Source organism: Helianthus annuus, chromosome 2 (genome assembly GCF_002127325.2).
Source record: "Helianthus annuus cultivar XRQ/B chromosome 2, HanXRQr2.0-SUNRISE, whole genome shotgun sequence".
Lineage (NCBI taxonomy): Eukaryota > Viridiplantae > Streptophyta > Magnoliopsida > Asterales > Asteraceae > Helianthus > Helianthus annuus.
This window is the reverse complement of record NC_035434.2, coordinates 18,188,242-18,207,441: the sequence shown is the minus strand read 5'-3', so window position 1 is coordinate 18,207,441 and position 19,200 is coordinate 18,188,242. Positions and strand designations below refer to the sequence as shown.

The following is a 19,200-nucleotide window of genomic DNA, read 5'->3' as shown; positions in this document are numbered from 1 at the left end:
TAAAGATAAAGGACAAAACTTGTAATTTTTCCAACGATGAATTATAAAAAACATTAATCATATATTTCTATAATCTTTTATCAACTTTAGAACACATATAATTGGTTAAACTGATATATAATACACATCTTTTATCAACTTTAGAACACATATAATTGGTTAAACTGATATATAATACCGCGGTTTAACGCAACGGGGTGTGTTACAACATTTTACTAAATATTAAAAAAAGATAAATGGACTTGGCATCTATATTAGCTTATGACGTCAAATTCTTATAAAATAATAAAAGTATCATTGAATCAAAGAAATAAAAATTAATTCGTGGGGGAAAATTTGGCATAGTATTTTTTTCAGTCTATACTACACGGTTGATTTTTTTTTCTTATTTTGACTTTAGTCTATACTACATGGTTGATTTTTTTTCTTATTTTGAGTTAAAAAAAAATATTTATGGTTAAAAATTAATTATATAAAAATCATTATGTGTTTGTCTTTTGAAGTAAAATCCTTTAATACAACATTGGCAAAGCAATTAAAAATGTTTTGCATAAACTTAAAAATTTTCACATTTCATTTAGTGATGCTATGAACATTCATACTCAACATCCCGCCGCAACGCGCGGGTTAACGTCAACTCATTAAGTACAAAACTCATTAGTTTTAAAGACAAATGACACCGTTTAAAATTTACTATAAAGATAAAAAAACAAAACTTGTAATTCACTCGTAAATAAATAAATAAACAAACTCAATCTTTTTCTCAATCACAATTCACAAATACTACTTTTTAAGACTCCTCACCAACCTAAAACTAAACATCATCATCACCAACCCAACAACCAAAGAAAAGGTGGGCAAAATACCCATAAAACCCCCTCGCCTCAGCATGTGTACAAACAACTCCATTTTTACCATTCCTATCATACTAAACCCAACTTATTTGGGCCAAAAACCCCTATTCAACATGCTACACTTACATGACAATTCATGGCTTCCCTAAATGATCTTGGTTCTTCTTCTTGTTCATAATCTTGGTGTTCTATCTTCGTCTTCGGTAATGAAACCGACGATACAGCTTTAGCCGCTTCCACTTTTCTAACTAGTAATTCCCATCTTGCTTCTTCCTTCTTGTTATTCACTTGCTTCCCTTTCGTTTTAAATTGCCTGAAAATTTCAATTTCAATTTTAAATATAAAAAAAATTTCAACAGTGGGGTTTAAAATTTTAAATCCAAATTGATAAATGGGTACCTGCAGAGGGGGACTTTACAAGATGTATCAGGTGATTGATCACAAATTGAGGAGTGGAGTTTGAAGAGCTGCCACATACGTTTACACCGAACACAGCCTCCGTTAACTCTCTTCTTGCAGCTTGCGAAGTGTTGTATCGAGTGTTGGAGGCCTTGGCATGTCGTGAACTTGCTGCAGGGTGCTCGGTTCTTGATTGGTTCCTTGTCGTGTGGTCCTACACTTGTGCAACCTTGTGTGCAGATATGGTATAAACAATCCATGGCTTCACTTAGTTGGAAATACACAGTTTGTGCTTGCAGATGCTTCTTAGTACTCTTTCTCCTCTGCACATTTATATCACATTCAACGATCAGCAAATAACGAATTACAGCTTTCAGATAATCAGAATTAGGTCTGTTGATAATATAACTCGTGAATCAAGACTTGCTTAAAGCTCGTTTAGAATAACTTCACTCGAAACCGGCTCCTAAGGCTAGATTTCAAACCTTTTGGATCCAGATGCGGAATAACAAACCTTGGGACGAAAGTCGCAAACCTGGCCAAACCTTACCGACGAAAATGGCATTTTACTCTATAAATTATAAATTTTGTAGTTCACAAATTATATATTATCAATTATGTGTATGTGAATAAAAAATAAATTTTTTTTTTATATATCAATGTGTAAAAAAATTCAATATAGGTTTTTTATTTAAAAATAAATAAAACTAGTCGTACGAGCCATGAACTGGCTTGAGCATTTGACGACCCGAGTTCAAGCTCAACATTTCAGCTCGCTAAGGCGGGAGCCCAACTAGCTAGCTTGGCTCCTGGCTCGGCTCGTCTACAATATTGATCGGAATTCAGATCTAACGAAATATAAGGTATTAATTAAGTACGTACCGATTCAGATTCATCGATGAACTTGAGGATTTCGAGTTCAAGGAATGGATCATTGTTTTGTAGGAATTTCCATCCTTCGGTTTCCTCAACCGGCTTGAATCTATTGGATATTAATCTCATACACTTTAGGTAAAGATCAGGTGCATCACATAGCCTTGCAAGTTGAAGAACATCCACCACGTTCTCCACCGTCAGCCGTCGGACCAACGCCTTGCTGCACTGCGTCTTCAGCTGCCGTACCATGTAAACATGAGCCAACGCTAGCAGATGAATCCCGAACTTCTCCATCTCCACTTCGCTGCATCTGTTCGCAAATCACAATGAATTGTTCATACTTCATAACAATGTTTAACGATTAAAACAACAAAGAGGATCGTTGTCCTGTGTTCGAAACTCACCGATTGGTATACATGAAGTTGACGAAGACCTCCACAGCATCACACGGAACACCTGGAATCGTAATCGCCTCCTCAAGTCTCTGGTGCTTCCTCAAATTATCAATTATGCTTTCCAACACTGGCGACGCTGATGCCTGAATATTCCGATAGCAAACGAAGAAAAGAGTGTCAAAATACAAGACTTTGACGAATCTGATTCAGAATTATCAATTGATTCAGCATAAAGCTTGTGCACAATGTTGAAATTCGATCTCAATAAATGACAAAACTAAATCAACTGTACGGATAAACTAAATATTATAAGTTCAGATATCCAGAATCTACACAAAGTAGATGAACCTGGTTACAAATTATCAACTGATTCATCTTTAAACATTTGCACAATGTTGAAATTAGGTTTCAATACATAAGAAAACTAAATTATCTCAACAGATAAACTAAATTTCATAAATTCAGATATCCAGAATCTACTAAAAATGAACGAATCTAATTTCAATATATCAACTAATTCAACATAAAACTTTTGCACAATGTTAAAATTCGATTTCACAGACGAATATTCAAATAGTGACGAACAAATGAGTATCCGAATACTCGAATCTGACGAATCTGATTCCAAATAATCAACTGATTCACCTCAAAACTTTTGCACTATGTAAAAACTCGATCTAAATATCTGACAAAACTAAATCATCTCAACTTATAAACTAGATACTATATATTCAGATATACAGAATCATAAAACTCATATTCGATTTCACAGAAATTCATCTATTCTAGCAAGCAACAGGCGATTGCTCTGAATATACAGAATCTAACGAATCTGATTCCATATTATCAACTGATTCACCTCAAAACTTATACACAATGTTAAAACTAGATATCATAATTTCTATTTCAGATATGAAAACTCCAGCAGTTATTAGAAATAAGCGATTGCTTACCAGAATTTGAGCGTGTGCCGGAATAGTACGGCCACCGGAAGTTGAAATATAGACAGTAGTCTCAACGGAATCGGTAGAAACATGATCGGATTGATGATCCGGAGGTGAACCGGAGCTTCTGCACATGTTGCCGGAAAATGTTAGGTGATAGTCGGTGTGGTTGTAAACGGTGTCGTATTGTACAGAAAAGGAAGGTTCAATTGTTTGAAATGTTTGCGCTTCTACACCTACTTACTCGTTTCCGTATTTATAGGGGAAGGATTCCAAAAGATGTGTTGTAGGAATCTGAATAATATTATTATTCTAACCCACGCTCGTTTAGTCTGCGCGTGATCCACGGTTATAGGAGGCGAGATATGGACCGTTTATTTTTATTTTTATTTTAAATTTGGAATTTCATTTTTGTCGTGTCGTTGATGATTTACTCGTTGAATCGGTTGGAGCAAACTCCAAAATATGATATTATTGGAAACAAGTTGCACTAGTGTTTGATACGGAGAAGATAGAATGAATGGATTGCTATGAGAGAATGAAAAAAGATGTTAAATCTTCCTTATACAAAGCTAAGGGCGGAACGGAGAGTCAATTGACCCTCCAGCAACCATCCTAACAATTAAGGGTGTTCAAAAAATTCGTGGCCCGCAGCTCGCTCGAAAAAAGCTCGGCTCGAAATTGGCTCGGTTATAAACGAGACAGCTCGGCTCGGTTTATAAACGAGCCGAGCTCGAGCCTGGTCTGGCTCGGCTCGTGAGCTCGTGAGCTGGCTCGATAAGGTTTACATCCTTCATTTTTTGTCCCACATCGCTTAGAAAACAAAAACTAATGGTGTATCTCCCCTATAAAAGAAGGTAAAGACAAGGAGAAAGTGAATTAACCATTTATACTTGCATATTTAGCCATATGGTTAAATTAAATGGCAATTATGGCCCTTATGCTATGAAGAAATTCATTTTTAAGGGTTTTTTAATTATTAAATTTTGCGGTTCTTTGTTAGTTCGAGCTAGATCGAGCCGAGCCGAGCTAGCTCGAATTCTAATCGAGCCGAGCTCGAGCCTCAAATCTTAGCTCGATTTAAAATTCGAGCTCGAGTCGAGCCAGCTCGAATCGAGTTCGAGCCGAGCTCGAGCTGGGTCTAGCTCGGCTCGACTCGGCTCGTTTACAGCCCTACCAACAATTCTCCAGTGATCAGAGTTCCATGATCTTTAGTTATCAGGTGCCTCTTACATAGTCGTTTTCTTTTGTTTTGAATGTCCTTGATAGTTGTCAGGACCGGCTCTTGAGTCGGCCAATCTGTGCCGTCGCTCGAATTCCAAATTTTTAAAAGGCCCGATATATAGTTAATTATATATTTAATATATGCACTCATTTATTATAAATAGTAGTGTTGTTAGTGGAGTTGAAAAATCATCTCAAGATAATGTAGAGGTATCAAGTTCAAGTCCTGGCTTCACCACCAAGATCTTATTTTTTTAAAAAACTCATTTCCCTTTACTACAATTTTGGGTTCAGTTTTTTATTTCGCCGGAGCCTAAATTATTTTGAGAGTTTTGAAGACGACTCTGATAGTCGTATAGTTGTTTTAAGCGAAGAGAACAAGAACAGAGAGTAATTAGAAAATAATTCCTACATCATCGACAACTTTGGGTTGTAGGTATAAATGGTAGATCCAAAGTAGGAGATGATGCAGGAGAAAAGAAGTAAATCAAGATTTTGCCAATGAGGTAGTGGTGGAGTAGTTGGGGAAAAAATTGGTGTTCCTTGTGACCCAAGTTTGATTCCCACTCTGCTTATTATTTTCTGTGGCATCCATGTGAAGAGCGAATACGGTGGCGCCAGTTTGACTTGTATGTGAGGCGAGATTTTACCGTACTCCACTGTCGTGCCTTCGGTCGGGTGAAGGTCGGGTTTCGCGCATCTAGGGAGAGCCAAGGGGCTGGCAGTGGTCGAGTAGTCGACCTTGGCCTCAGCACCCAGTGTCATGGTGATTGACACATCGTTTCTTGTCGTTAATAAAAAAGGAAATGATGATTTATAATTTTATATTTATTTTGGTGAAAAGTAAATACACACAATACTAAAATATTCTTTTCTAATCTGTCTTTTAACAAGTCAAAGACTTGTCTATCATGTTTTTCTTATTTATTATGCAATAATAATTCTATTTAGTATAAAACTAGGTTTATAGTATTACTAAATTTGTTTTGATTTATAACTTTATTTGATATTTAGTTCCATCTAGGAATTCAAACGAATTGAACTTTAATCGAAGAATAACTAATACGGACAAAAAAATGAACGAATACGGACAAACCCTTCACTCATATAGTTAAATGAATGAAAATGAACACAAGCCGCGTTTGTTCATTTATTTCGTGAACTTTCAATAATGTGTCTGTTTGTATTCGTTCGTGTCCGTTTATGCTTGGGGTTTTAATAAATAATATATATGTGTGTGTGCGCGCGCATGTGTAAGGTGAGTTCTATAGAAAGGACATTTTTCATAAGAAGAAGTGTGAGAAGGCATAGGAAGTGACATGTTGGCATCATATTTTTGACTTAGGCATGATGTTTTGTATTGTTTTAGCAACAAAAACATCAAACATAACAAATTAAAACACAATGCAATGTTTTATAGGCAATAAAGAGAAAAGTGCCCGGATAGTCCCTGTGTTTTGCCCTTTTTTCGCCTTTAGTCCCTAACTTTCTAAAATTACAGCTGTAGTCCCCAAGATTTGCGAATTCGTTCTCGAATAGTCTCTAGCGTGAATGGGGTTAATTTTCTCAGTTAAGTGGGGTATCAAATTACTAAAATACCCTTAATAATAAATAAATAAATAAATAATATAATCCTTTTACCCACCTACCCACCCATCTCGGCATCTCCCCTTTTCTACTCTCTTCTGGTTCTGCTCTCACAATCAAACAATAGCCGGTGGCCATTTGAATTATTAAATCGGAGAGGGTGTTGGTAGCCTTTCGAATTCTGACATCAGAGAGGGCACACCCCTACAGTGGCTGATGAACGGTGGTGGGGCTGAACAGCGTTGGTCAGATGGTCCGATACCTTTGCAGGCTAACGTAATTTCTTAATCTGATATAACGATTTTTTGTGTAATTTGTGTTTGGTTAGTGGTTTTAGGGGTTCGACGGGGTTTAGGGGGTTCGACAGTGGTTCGATGGCGTTTTCAGGTGGTTCGACGATGGTTTCAGGGGGATTGACGGTGTTTTCATGTGGTTCGACGGTGGGTGTTGAGGTGTAGGAGAAATTAGCTTCTCGGGTGCAGGAGGCCTCAAGGCGGTGGTGGTTCTGGTGGTTTTAGGTGGTATGTGAAGGTTGATGGTTTGGTGGTGGTGATTCCGATGGTGTTAGGAGGTGAGTGAAGGTGTACGGCAGCAGGTGTCTTGTACCTCAGAAGTTCTCGGAATTGAACGATGGCGAGTTGGTCGGAGTTTAGGATTCCGGCGAGAAGATAGATAATCGTAGTGGGTTGGTATAAGATGAAGATAAGTGATTAATACAAAAAAACGCGTTCAATCGATGTGTATTAGTGTTTCCAGGTGGACGGAATTGTCGCCGGACTTCCCGGCCGGAAAGACGAAGGTTCATTTGTCATTCTTATTGAAAGCATCTCAACAACAAATAAAAAGAATGCGAGAGGCGTCTCAAATGACTGTGTGAAATCTATGCAAAGATAGGACACATCAAATTTAGGGTTCTTCCAGATGTGAGTGTGACAACCCTCACCAAATCAGGTATCCGTACGACTTAATCAATATTTAATTACTGCTTAATTACTGTGCTTGCTTACAATTATGGATAAACTGCTACTTGAATACTGATACATACACATACTTGCATCATACTCTATTAACTGTCACTCCATTATTTACATATAGAACTTTAGTGACAAACTTGATGCACAAAAGCACAGTAGCACAATGAACGGATAACCCATTAAACATGCTGATATAGCCAGCATCAGGCAGACACTGCCTCTAAGGCCAGTATGAGCCGGGAATAGATTACTACACTAGTAGTGAGTGTAGGGAGGTGAGGATTGTTAAACTGCGTCACTAAGTGATAGTTATAGTGACCGAATGTGCCTAAAACGTACTTTAAGTACAAAATTCTGCACTTTAAATAAAAATTCAGCATTTAAATTAACTAGTAAAGTGCAAAAACATGGGAAAATAATACTAGACACTTTCCAAAGTGTCGGAAATTTATTGTGTCACTAAAAATAATGTTAATGACACTTTAAATGCTTATTAAGCACTTTAACGGATCAGTATCCAACCGAACAACCGGACTTTACCATGGACATAAAAATATTATCATTGACACTGTTTTTCTTTTTCTGAGCCAGTTAGGGTCCCCGAATACCCTAACACCCGTTATATTATATAACACTCTAATAATTAATTTAATTACCTAATTAACAAACTAGATACTAATCATCTAGTTAGAAACCAACCCAAACCCCCCTTTCCCCCCAACAAATTCGGTCCCTTAGGGGACATACCCTTACACAACTTTGAATATTTTATTCTTGTGCTTAATATCTACTAAGCACATTGACCAAAAGTTAAGTATGATGGATGGTCTATAAAATGGATCAAGGGATAAACACTTAACATTATTCACTTCACAAAAAAAAAAAAAAAATCAACTCCACTCTCTCTCCCTCTTGAGCTTTCGGCCGAGAACAAGCCCCACCCACCATCTTTTTCAATTTTGATCTTGCAAGTCCAAGCTTATACAAGTGTGAAGGATCTCATACGAGGAAGCTCGGTGCTTACGGATTGCCAAGGACCTCACTACATTGCTATTAACCACCCGTTTTTCGTCTAGTTTCTTCCCTAGCCTCGAGCTAGTAGTAAGTGACTCTAAACACCTTATTGATCTTGTCTAAAGTGGTTAATAAGAGATTTGTCGGTTAAAAATTATGGACATATAAGATCAAAGTCTAAAAGTCTACTAAAGTGATGAACAAAGTGGTTAATGGATGAATATTGGTGTAAAACTTGTTAAACTTGTTTTGTTATGATTATTTTGTGTTGTTTTATGCTAGTACTAGTTCGGATCGTCATCTAACCCGGCTAAGTCATGTTCATAGAACATGAACTAGTGTATGTAAAAGTATGAAAGTGATTAGATGATGAACACTACTACATATGAACATGAACTTGTGTAAAAGTGGTTTTTCTTATAAAATGGAATTCTAAACTAGTAGATCTAAAGATCTACAAGTGGTATTTTCAAAGAACCAAGTGTAAGATGAAGTCACATGTTTAAAGCCGGATCTTTCATAAATTAAAGGTGATTTTGTGAACACACAAGTGTGTAGACACTTGTGTAACAAAAAGTTTTAACAAATAATTATTTTTGTAATATTTGACTAGAAGTTGTATAAATACACCTCCTTTAAAAATAAAGCTTTCGAGAAACCGATTTTATTTACAAAGATAGAAAGATCTACTAAAATTATTGGAAGGTTACTACACACTTTTATATAACCCAGAAGTTCATGTATTTGCGATTTATGTATATTTGAACTAGTAGATGTTGAAATATTGTTTGTTGATGTTGGGAACATTGTTGGTTGAATTTTGAAAAGAAAATGATACGCTTGAAAGCGTGGCCACCTCCAGTTACAGAGGAAACTCTGGTGAAGTTTTTCTAGAAATATAACACTTGGAAATATTTTTACAACAAGTGTTATGAATATCTTTTTAACTTGTTTTCCCAAACAAATTTCACCACGATTTTATTAACAAAACTTCTAAGTGTCGGAGGAGGGATTTTTATAAATAAAACTTGCTAAAATATATATTTAGAATATATATTTTCATAACAACACTTGTGTAAATTTTTATGATTATTTTGTGAACTACGTAAATATTATTTTTAGGGTAAAAATAATATTACTGAATATTAACAACTCCAAAATAATTCTAACGCCCTCACAATAAATATTTAAGTTACAATGGTATTATTACTACCACCCGATCTTTATCCGTAACTTACGTATTTTTAGAAAATACTCTTAAACGCGTATTTTGACAAAAGTATTATTTTGGGAAAAATTATATGTAATAAAATATAATATTTTTGGGAAAAATATTTATATTTTGGAGAAAGAATTAAAATATATTTTAAGTGTGACTTAATAATATATTTTCGGAATTACAAGAAAACGCACATGTATTAAAGCCCCCATCCTTGGGAAGGAATATATTTACCAAATAATTACGAAGTGTAAACACAAAATAGTTGTCTAACTATTTCCCAAAAACTTAAACCTTAAGCTAAGGCACGGCCGTCCGTCTAATAGAAGTTAGTACGTGTAGGTCGTCGCACAGCAGATTGACTAGGAGATTTTCTTATTAGAGACGCACCACTGTGAGTTTATGTCCCCCTTTTCTCTTAACTGTTTTCAGTTTTCTAAACTGCGGGGGTGAAATACATGTTACTATGTTTACGAGTACTTTACACATGGTATGATTAGCGTAATGAGGGTTACTACTTAGATCATGTGAATGGGTAGGCGTGAACTGAAGGCCATTAATCCTCAGAGTAGGACCGAGGGACAGTAGCGGGAGATCTATCTGGGTGTAGCGAGCCCAACCCCAGGCCCAACAGAACGGACCTCGGGGTGACTTGGTACCCGACGCAAAAATCTGCTAGGTTTGAGTCTTCCTACTACACATCACACATATCAATGGCCTTGCAAACCATTGGTGATCTCTTTATTTCCTTATTTGCTACATACCAGGGTTTTTATACTTACAAAGGTTTTATTACTCACTACACATGAACTCGCTCAACATTTTTGTTGATTTTTCCAACTTACATGTATTTCAGGGAACTAAGGATCTGGCACGGTATGCTACGCTGCATTAGAGTTACGGGATCATCCACGTTTAGTGATTGCGACTTTTACCTGGACGAGTCGCAAGTCTTAAACGGTGTTTTATTTTATGTTGTGGTTGCGTCTTAAAAACAATGTTTTCATTTGGTAGGTTGTAATTTCCGTTGCATGTGTCAACACTTTGAGACAATGTTGTTACTTTTGTTTTTAAGACTTTAATGGATGATTCTGCATGGTTTTACTTTCATATAGCTTTGTTATGATTAACCTATGGTATTAAGAAGTCACACCAATTAACCCACGCTTCCACAAAGCCAGGGTGTGACAGCTTGGTATCAGAGCGCGAGGTGTATACTTCGGACACCACCAGCACGAACGACGATGATTTCCAGCCATTTACGCTGCCCGATGTCGTTGCTGAGCCCGCTGATGGCCCTATCGCCGGGGATTTGCCGCTCGTGGTGATCCCTTCCCCTGTACCCCTTGCCGCGTACCCTATTGTTGACATGCCCCTTGACGTAGTCGCTGACGACGACGTCGACTTGTTTGATGAGGATCCACTAGAGGATGACTTTTAGGGCGAGGCCCACATAGCTGCTGGCGATCTCTTGCTACTTGCGAATGCTCCTGCAGAGGAGGCACCCATCCATTCACCTGTCCCAGACTCCTTTGAGTCTGTGGCATCTGCACCATCACATGCGCAGGGAGTGCAGCACTATTCGCATGATACAGACCCTGATAGAGCATCGTCCGCTGCACCTGCCCCTGCCCCGAGTTTTGCGATCGATGATGACATTGATGATGATTCAGACCCCGTTTTCCCACCTGGTTTTGATCCAGACTAGGAGATTGAGTTTATTCACCTAGATCAGCCCATGGAGGACCCTGTTGACCCTGTTGACCCTATGTTTGCTGATCCTGCAGATTTTGAGATGGAGTTTGACGATCCGGAGCCTGCTGTGGCCCCCAAGCCAGTAGTTGCTCCAGACCCCGCATTCGAGCATGACCCTATTCATGCTGATGTACCCGCTGTTGATCCTTTGATTGCTAATATACCCATCGATGATCATCCTGTTGTGGCTCTACAGGTGGTGGATGATCACGTTGCTATTGATGTTCAGGTTGATGCTCCTCATGTTGCGGATATACCCGCTGATCCCGTTGTTGCCCCTCACATTGCTGATATTCCTGCTGATCCTGTTATTGCTCCTCTTCCTGACCCAGTGCCTGTAGAGCCTGATCATGCCCTTTTTGCGACCCATGTTGACCCTCAATATGCGCACACCCGAAATGGGTGGATAGACGATGATGATGACTACCCGCCGTTTGTGGTACCTGTTACACCTGTTTTAGCGCCTGCTTCAGCTCCTATTGATACACCTTTGTTTCCTGCACCTGTCACTGATGCGCATCAAGCAGACCTGCCTATCACATTTATCCAGGACATACCTCCACCATGTCCTGGGGAGGGTTCATCCCGTCAGCCTTTTGGCCATGCACCTTTCATGCCTGGAGAAGATCATTTTGTACCATAGATCTCTCATCATACTGCTGTTCCCCCTGTTGCACCGTTTGTTGTGCCATCCTTTTGCTCCATCTAGCGAGCCTTTTCTCTGGACTTCACCACCCATCATGCCACCATCTGATCCTTATCATCCTTATCACGTGGGTTATTCTGTAGAGGATATTCTCAGGTCGTTCATGATCCAGCAGGAGGCACTGACTCGTCGCGTGCAGGAGCTTGAGAGAGCTCAGCGACCACCATGCCAGTGCCCTCCTCGCCCTGCGATATCACACCCTCCTCGTCCGTTATCTCCCGATTCTGCTTCACGTTTTTGGACTTAGGAGCAGCAGCTAGCATATCTGTTGCGTTCTCATCGAGCCATGGAGGAGGATTGGCTTCACATGCGACGTTTGTTCTTTTCCCGTTTTCCCCCTCCTCCACCGCCATCAGCGTAGGGCTATTTTGTACGACACGGGTGGACTTTTGTTGAGAAGACGGCGATTGCACAGATTGCACAGCTTTTGGGAGACTGCATATTGATCCCGACTTTTGGTTGTTATGTATATTGGATATTGTTGACACTGATTTGATATTTTGGACTGGGGTGATGTAGCCCTTAGTCATTGATGTTGTATGATACAGTATGTACTTGTAAACTTTACATTGTGGTCTCGATTATGGCAATGCAATCGCAGTATTCTCATCATATGTGATGCTTGATTGATTGTTTATACTTTTTATCATGGGATGTTATGTGTTTGGTTTATTTTAACATGAGATGTTATGTATTATTACTATCGTTATATACGTACACTTTACCTACTATGACCTGACTTACGTGAACACATCTTTTAGCAGATGCCACCGAGACGTCAAGCACGCATGCCGACCAACGAGGCAGAACTTCAACAGGTCATCGCTGCCGCCATTGCGCAGTACGCAGCCTCGCAAGGAGTAACTAGCGGGAGTAATTCAAACAACAATGGCAACAACAATCCGCCTCATGGGTGCACCTACAAGCAGTTCCTAGACTGCAAGCCTGTCAACTTTGACGGCACCGGAGGTGCTGTTGCTTTTGTTCGATGGGCCGAGAAGACAGAGTCTGTTCTCCGGATGAGCAAGTGCGCTCCAGACCAACAAGTTACTTACATTTCTGGACTATTCTTGGACAGAGCCCTATCCCGGTGGAATTTACAAGTTCAGACTCTTGGTGAAGCCGCTTCATATGCAATGACATGGACTGAGGTGAAAGAGCTCATGCGCAGAAAGTACTGTTCACGTGCAGAGATACAAATGTTGGAAACTGAGTTTTGGCATCTAAAAATGGAAGGTCCAAAAATTGCGGAATATGTTCAGAGGTTTCACGACTTGTCTCATGTGGTACCTTATATGGTCACACCGGAATTCAAGCGAATCGAGCGCTTCATTTGGGGTTTAGCTCCTCAAATCATAAGTATGGTGACCTCTTCAAAGCTGGCAACAATCACTGAGGCAATCGATCTGAGCGTGACTCTTACTGAGGAGGCTATCCACCTAAACAAGTTTTCTGATGTTGAGCAAAAGAAGAAAGAGACTCACGTAGAGTCATCCGGATGTAACAAAAGAAAATTCTCGAATTTCAAACAAGGCACAAGCAGTGATGGCAGGAAAGGAGAACCAAGCGCACCAGTCCAAGCTACAACTGGTACTGGAAAGAAGGGAAAAAGGTATATGGGTACCCATCCCAAGTGTAACACCTGCCAGCGTCACCATTCTGGCCGGTGTGGGTCAAAAGTATGTGAAGCATGTGGAAAGGCTGGTCACTCAAAGGATACTTGCTGGGCCACTGTTGGCCGGGGAGGCCAAGGAGGATTTGGGAATAGAAACAATAATCGTGGTGGTATTGGGAATCGCCCACAGGGGAACAATGGAGGAAATGGGAATCAAGGCAACAATGTGAATCAAGCTGGTAATGTGAATCGAAATCAAAACAACAATCAAGTTGGGAATGGAGGTGGAAACGGGCAAAGACCAGGTTGTTTTAACTGTGGTGACATTGGGCACTATAAGAGAACTGCCCAGAATTGAACCAAGCTCAGGGAAGAGTCTTTAATATCGAAGCGAGGGAAGCGCGCCAGGATCCCAATGTTGTTACTGGTGCGTTCCCTATAAACCAACGCTTTGCATCCGTTTTGTTTGATACTGGTGCCGATTATAGCTTCGTGTCGTTAGAGTTTAAGAATTTGCTTGGGTTAGCCGCTAGTAAATTAGATATCCCCTATTCAATTGAACTGGCTAATGGAAAGCTAGTGGAAGCTAATGAAGTTGTCAGAGGTTGTGTAATCGAGTTGGGAGAGCGTGAGTTTGCTTTGGATTTACTACCAGTCCAGCTGGGGAGCTTCGACGTGGTAGTAGGAATGGATTGGTTATCTAGCAACAAGGCAGAGATTGTTTGTCACGAAAAGGTCGTTCGTATCCCAACCGAAGATGGTGAAACAATTGTGGTTCATGGAGAAAAGCGAGATACGCCTTTAAGAATCATCAGCTGCCTGAAAGCCCGTAAGTGTCTATAGAAGGGATGTGCTGCCTTCCTGGCACACATCGTGGATAAGAAGGCTGCTGAGCCGAGGACTTGCCAGGATTGCCACCCCAGAGGTAAGCCTAGTTCCGCATCGACTTAGTTCCAAGCGTCGCGCCTGTGGCTAAGGCACCCTATAGACTTGCCCCGTCTTAGATGCAGGAATTGTCGACACAGCTTCAAGAGTTGTTAGACAAGGGATTCATCAGACCAAGCTTCTCACCTTGTGGAGCTCCGGTCCTGTTTGTCAAGAAGAAGGACGGTAGTTTTCGTATGTGTATCGACTACCGGGAGTTGAATAAGTTGACTATCAAGAATAGGTATCCTCTGCCAAGGATTAATGATCTATTCGATCAGCTCCAAGGTTCAAGCTTTTACTCGAAGATCGATCTGCGATCAGGATACCATCAGTTAAGGATACAAGAGGAAAGTATTCCGAAGACAACCTTTAGGACTCGTTATGGACACTACGAGTTCCTAGTTATGCCGTTTGGGTTGACAAACGCGCCTGCAGTTTTCATGGATTTAATGAACGGAGTTTGCAAGCCATACTTGGATAAGTTCGTGATTGTGTTTATCGACGACATTTTGATTTATTCAAAGACAAAGGCTAAGCACGAACAGCATCTAAGAGCTATTTTGGAGTTGCTTAAAAAGGAACAGTTGTATGCCAAATTCTCTAAGTGCGAGTTTTGGCTACGGGAGGTCCAATTTCTTGGACATGTGGTAAATGGAGATGGGATTCATGTGGATCCAACAAAGATCGAGGCGATCAAGAATTGGGAAACCCCAAAAACGCCAATCGAGATTCGTCAATTCTTAGGTTTGGCAGGGTATTATCGAAGGTTCATTGAGGATTTTTCAAAAATCGCCCAACCGCTGACACTCCTCACGCAGAAAGATAAGAAGTTTAATTGGGGAATCAAACAGGAAGAAGCATTCCAGCTGTTAAAGGATAAGCTTTGCAATGCGCCAATCTTAGCACTACCGGAAGGTACAGATGATTTTGTGGTATATTGCCATGCTTCGCGTCAAGGCTTGGGTTGCGTGTTGATGCAACGCCAGAAAGTTATAGCTTACGCTTCGTGCCAGTTGAAAGTACATGAAAAGAATTATACCACACATGATTTAGAACTAGGCGCAGTGATATTTGCGTTAAAGATCGGGAGACACTACCTATATGGTACGAAATGTACAATTTTTACAGATCATAAGAGCCTACAACAGATATTCGACCAGAAGGAGTTGAATATGAGACAACGACGATGGGTTGAGTTGTTGAACGACTACGACCGCGAAATTAAGTATCATCCGGGGAAGGCGAATGTGGTCGCCGACGCCCTAAGTCGAAAAGAAAGGATCAAGCCCATAAGGGTTAGGGCTTTGGAGAAGCAATTAGTGCCAAACGAGGAAGGGACGTTATGTTTTATAAAAAGGATTTGGGTTCCTCTGTTTGGTGGTTTGAGAAAAGTTATTTTTGATGAGGCACACAAATCACGATACTCTATCCATCCAGGAGTGGACAAGATGTACCAAGATCTTAAAGATTATTATTGGTGGCCTAGAATGAAAGGCGACGTTGCTATTTATGTGAGCAAATGTTTAACGTGTGCTAAGGTGAAAGCTGAATACCAGAAGCCTTCGGGACTTCTGCAACAACTTGAGATTCCCAAATGGAAGTGGGAACAAATTTCAATGGATTTTATAACGAAGTTGCCAAGAACGCCAAGAGGTCATGACACTATTTGGGTAATAGTGGACCGATTAACGAAATCTGCGCACTTCTTACCTATCAGAGAGAAAGATAATACGAGCAAGTTGGCTGAAATTTACATGAGAGAAATCGTTACACGCCATGGAGTGCCTCTCTCGATCATCTCTGATAGAGACGGAAGGTTTGTGTCAAGGATTTGGCAATCCTTCCAAGAAGCTTTTGGCTCGCAATTGAATCTGAGCACTGCATTTCACCCACAGACCGATGGGCAAAGCGAACGAACGATACAAACATTGGAGGATATGTTGAGAGCATGTGTTATGGATTTGGGCAGTAGCTGGGATAAACATTTACCATTGGTCGAATTTTCATATAACAACAGCTACCACACCAGTATTGGTGCCGCACCATTTGAAGCTTTATATGGCCGCAAGTGCAGATCACCGCTTGGTTGGTCTGATGCAGGTGATAAACAATTGGTTGGTCCTGATGTGGTCCAGGAAACCACAGATAAGATCGCACAGATCCGAGATCGCATCAAGGCGGCTCGTGATCGACAAAAATGCTATGCGGGCCGAAGAAGGAAACCTCTAGAGTTTGAGGTAGGCGATATGGTATTGTTGAAGGAATCACCCTGGAAGGGTGTGGCACGCTTCGGGAAGCGTGGAAAATTGAATCCGCGGTATATTGGTCCATTCAGAATTCTGGAAAGAATTGGTTTAGTAGCGTACAAACTGGATTTACCTGCCGAGCTGAACGGTGTTCACGATACATTTCATGTATCAAATTTGAAGAAAAGTCCAACGCAAGATACTGTTGTTATTCCCGCAGACGAGATTCATATTGACGACACGCTCCATTTTGTTGAAGAACCCGTTGAGGTTACGGACTGGAAGGTGAACAAAACCCGCCGGAGCATTGTCAAACTCGTCAAGGTACGATGGAATGCAAGACATGGTCCTGAATACACCTGGGAACATGAGGACCGAATGAAAGAAAAATACCCCCACTTATTTCCCAAGACCCCTGCAACTAGAAGCATAACTTAAAATTTCGGGATGAAATTTTTCTAACGGGGGGAGAATGTGACAACCCTCACCAAATCAGGTATCCGTACGACTTAATCAATATTTAATTACTGCTTAATTATTGTGCTTGCTTACAATTGTGGGTAAACTGCTACTTGAATACTGATACATACACATACTTGCATCATACTCTATTAACTGTCACTCCATTATTTACATACAGAACTTTAGTGACAAACTTGATGCACAAAATCACAGTAGCACAATGAACGGATAACCCATTAAACATGTTGATATAGCCAGCATCAGGCAGACACTGCCTCTAAGGCCGGTATGAGCCGGGAATAGATTACTACACTAGTAGTGAGTGTAGGGAAGTGAGGATTGTTAAACTGCGTCACTAGGTGATAGTTATAGTGACCAGATGTGCCTAAAACGTACTTTATGTACAAAATTCTGCACTTCAAATAAAAATTCAACATTTAAATTAACTAGTAAAGTGCAAAAACATGGGAAAATAATACTAGACACTTTCCAAAGTGTCGGAAATTTATTGTGTCACTAAAAATAATGTTAACGACACTTTAAATGCTTATTAAGCACTTTAACGGATCAGTATCCAACCGAACAACCGGTCTTTACCCGGGACATAAAAATATTATCATTGACACTGGTTTTCTTTTTCTGAGCCAGTTAGGGTCCCCGAATACCCTAACACCCGTTATATTATATAACACTCTAATAATTAATTTAATTACCTAATGAACAAACTAGATACTAATCATCTAGTTAGAAACCAACCCAAACCCCTCTTTCCCCCCAACAAATTCGGTCCCTTAGGGGACATACCCTTACACAACTTTGAATATTTTATTCTTGTGCTTAATATCTACTAAGCACATTGACCAAAGGTTAAGTATAATGGATGGTCTATAAAATGGATCAAGGGATAAACACTTAACATTATTCACTTCACAAAAAAAAAAAAAAAATCAACTCCACTCTCTCTCCCTCTTGAGCTTTCGGCCGAGAACCAAGCCCCACCCACCATCCTTTTTCGATTTTGATCTTGCAAGTCCAAGCTTATACAAGTGTGAAGGATCTCATACGAGGAAGCTCGGTGCTTACGGATTGCCAAGGACCTCACTACGTTGCTATTAACCACCCGTTTTTCGTCTAGTTTCTTCCCTAGCCTCGAGCTAGTAGTAAGTGACTCTAAACACCTTATTGATCTTGTCTAAAGTGGTTAATAAGAGATTTGTCGGTTAAAAATAATGAACATATAAGATCAAAGTCTAAAAGTCTACTAAAGTGATAAAGTCTAAAAGTCTACTAAAGTGATGAACAAAGTGGTTAATGGATGAATATTGGTGTAAAACTTGTTAAACTTGTTTTGTTATGATTATTTTGTGTTGTTTTATGCTGGTAGTAGTTCGGATCGTCATCTAACCCGACTAAGTCATGTTCATAGAACATGAACTAGTGTATGTAAAAGTATGAAAGTGATTAGATGATGAACACTACTACATATGAACATGAACTTGTGTAAAAGTGGTTTTTCTTATAAAATGGAGTTCTAAACTAGTAGATCTAAAGATCTACAAGTGGTATTTTTGAAGAACCAAGTGTAAGATGAAGTCACATGTTTAAAGCCGGATCTCTCATAAACTAAAGGTGATTTTGTGAAAACACAAGTGTGTAGACACTTGTGTAACAAAAAGTTTTAACAAATAATTATTTTTGTAATATTTGACTAGAAGTTGTATAAATACACCTCCTTTAAAAATAAAGCTTTCGAGAAACCGATTTTATTTACAAAGATAGAAGGATCTACTAAAATTATTGGAAGGTTACTACACACTTTTATATAACCCACAAGTTCATGTATTTGCGATTTACGTATATTTGAACTAGTAGATGTTGAAATATTGTTTGTTGATGTTGGGAACATTGTTGGTTGAATTTTGAAAAGAAAATGATACGCTTGAAAGCGTGGCCACCTCCAGTTACAGAGGAAACTCTGGCGAAGTTTTTTCTAGAAATATAAC

The 19,200-nt window shown here is 39.6% G+C and overlaps 1 protein-coding gene across 1 annotated transcript; it reads right to left on the bottom strand.

The window, feature by feature from the left end:
- Window positions 1-698: 698 nt before the first annotated feature.
- On the bottom strand, window positions 699-3,714 carry LOC110911851 (BTB/POZ and TAZ domain-containing protein 1). Its single transcript, XM_022156502.2, has 5 exons — window positions 3,478-3,714; window positions 2,534-2,667; window positions 2,136-2,439; window positions 1,254-1,576; window positions 699-1,167 (listed from the first exon to the last, which is right to left on the bottom strand). Exons 1-5 carry the CDS (start codon window positions 3,601-3,603, stop codon window positions 963-965), a joined length of 1,092 nt encoding a protein of 363 aa, XP_022012194.1. The 5' UTR covers window positions 3,604-3,714; the 3' UTR covers window positions 699-962.
- Between the last annotated feature and the right edge of the window lie 15,486 nt (window positions 3,715-19,200).

Excerpts from the sequence above, each read along its gene's own strand:
- LOC110911851 (XM_022156502.2), bottom strand. The coding sequence starts at position 3,603 with ATGTGCAGAAGCTCCGGTTCACCTCCGGATCATCAATCCGATCATGTT. Across the intron at positions 1,577-2,135 it reads TCATCGATGAATCTGAATCG|AGGAGAAAGAGTACTAAGAA; the intron begins GTACGTACTTAA and ends ATAAATGTGCAG. Across the intron at positions 1,168-1,253 it reads TGTAAAGTCCCCCTCTGCAG|GCAATTTAAAACGAAAGGGA; the intron begins GTACCCATTTAT and ends TGAAATTTTCAG.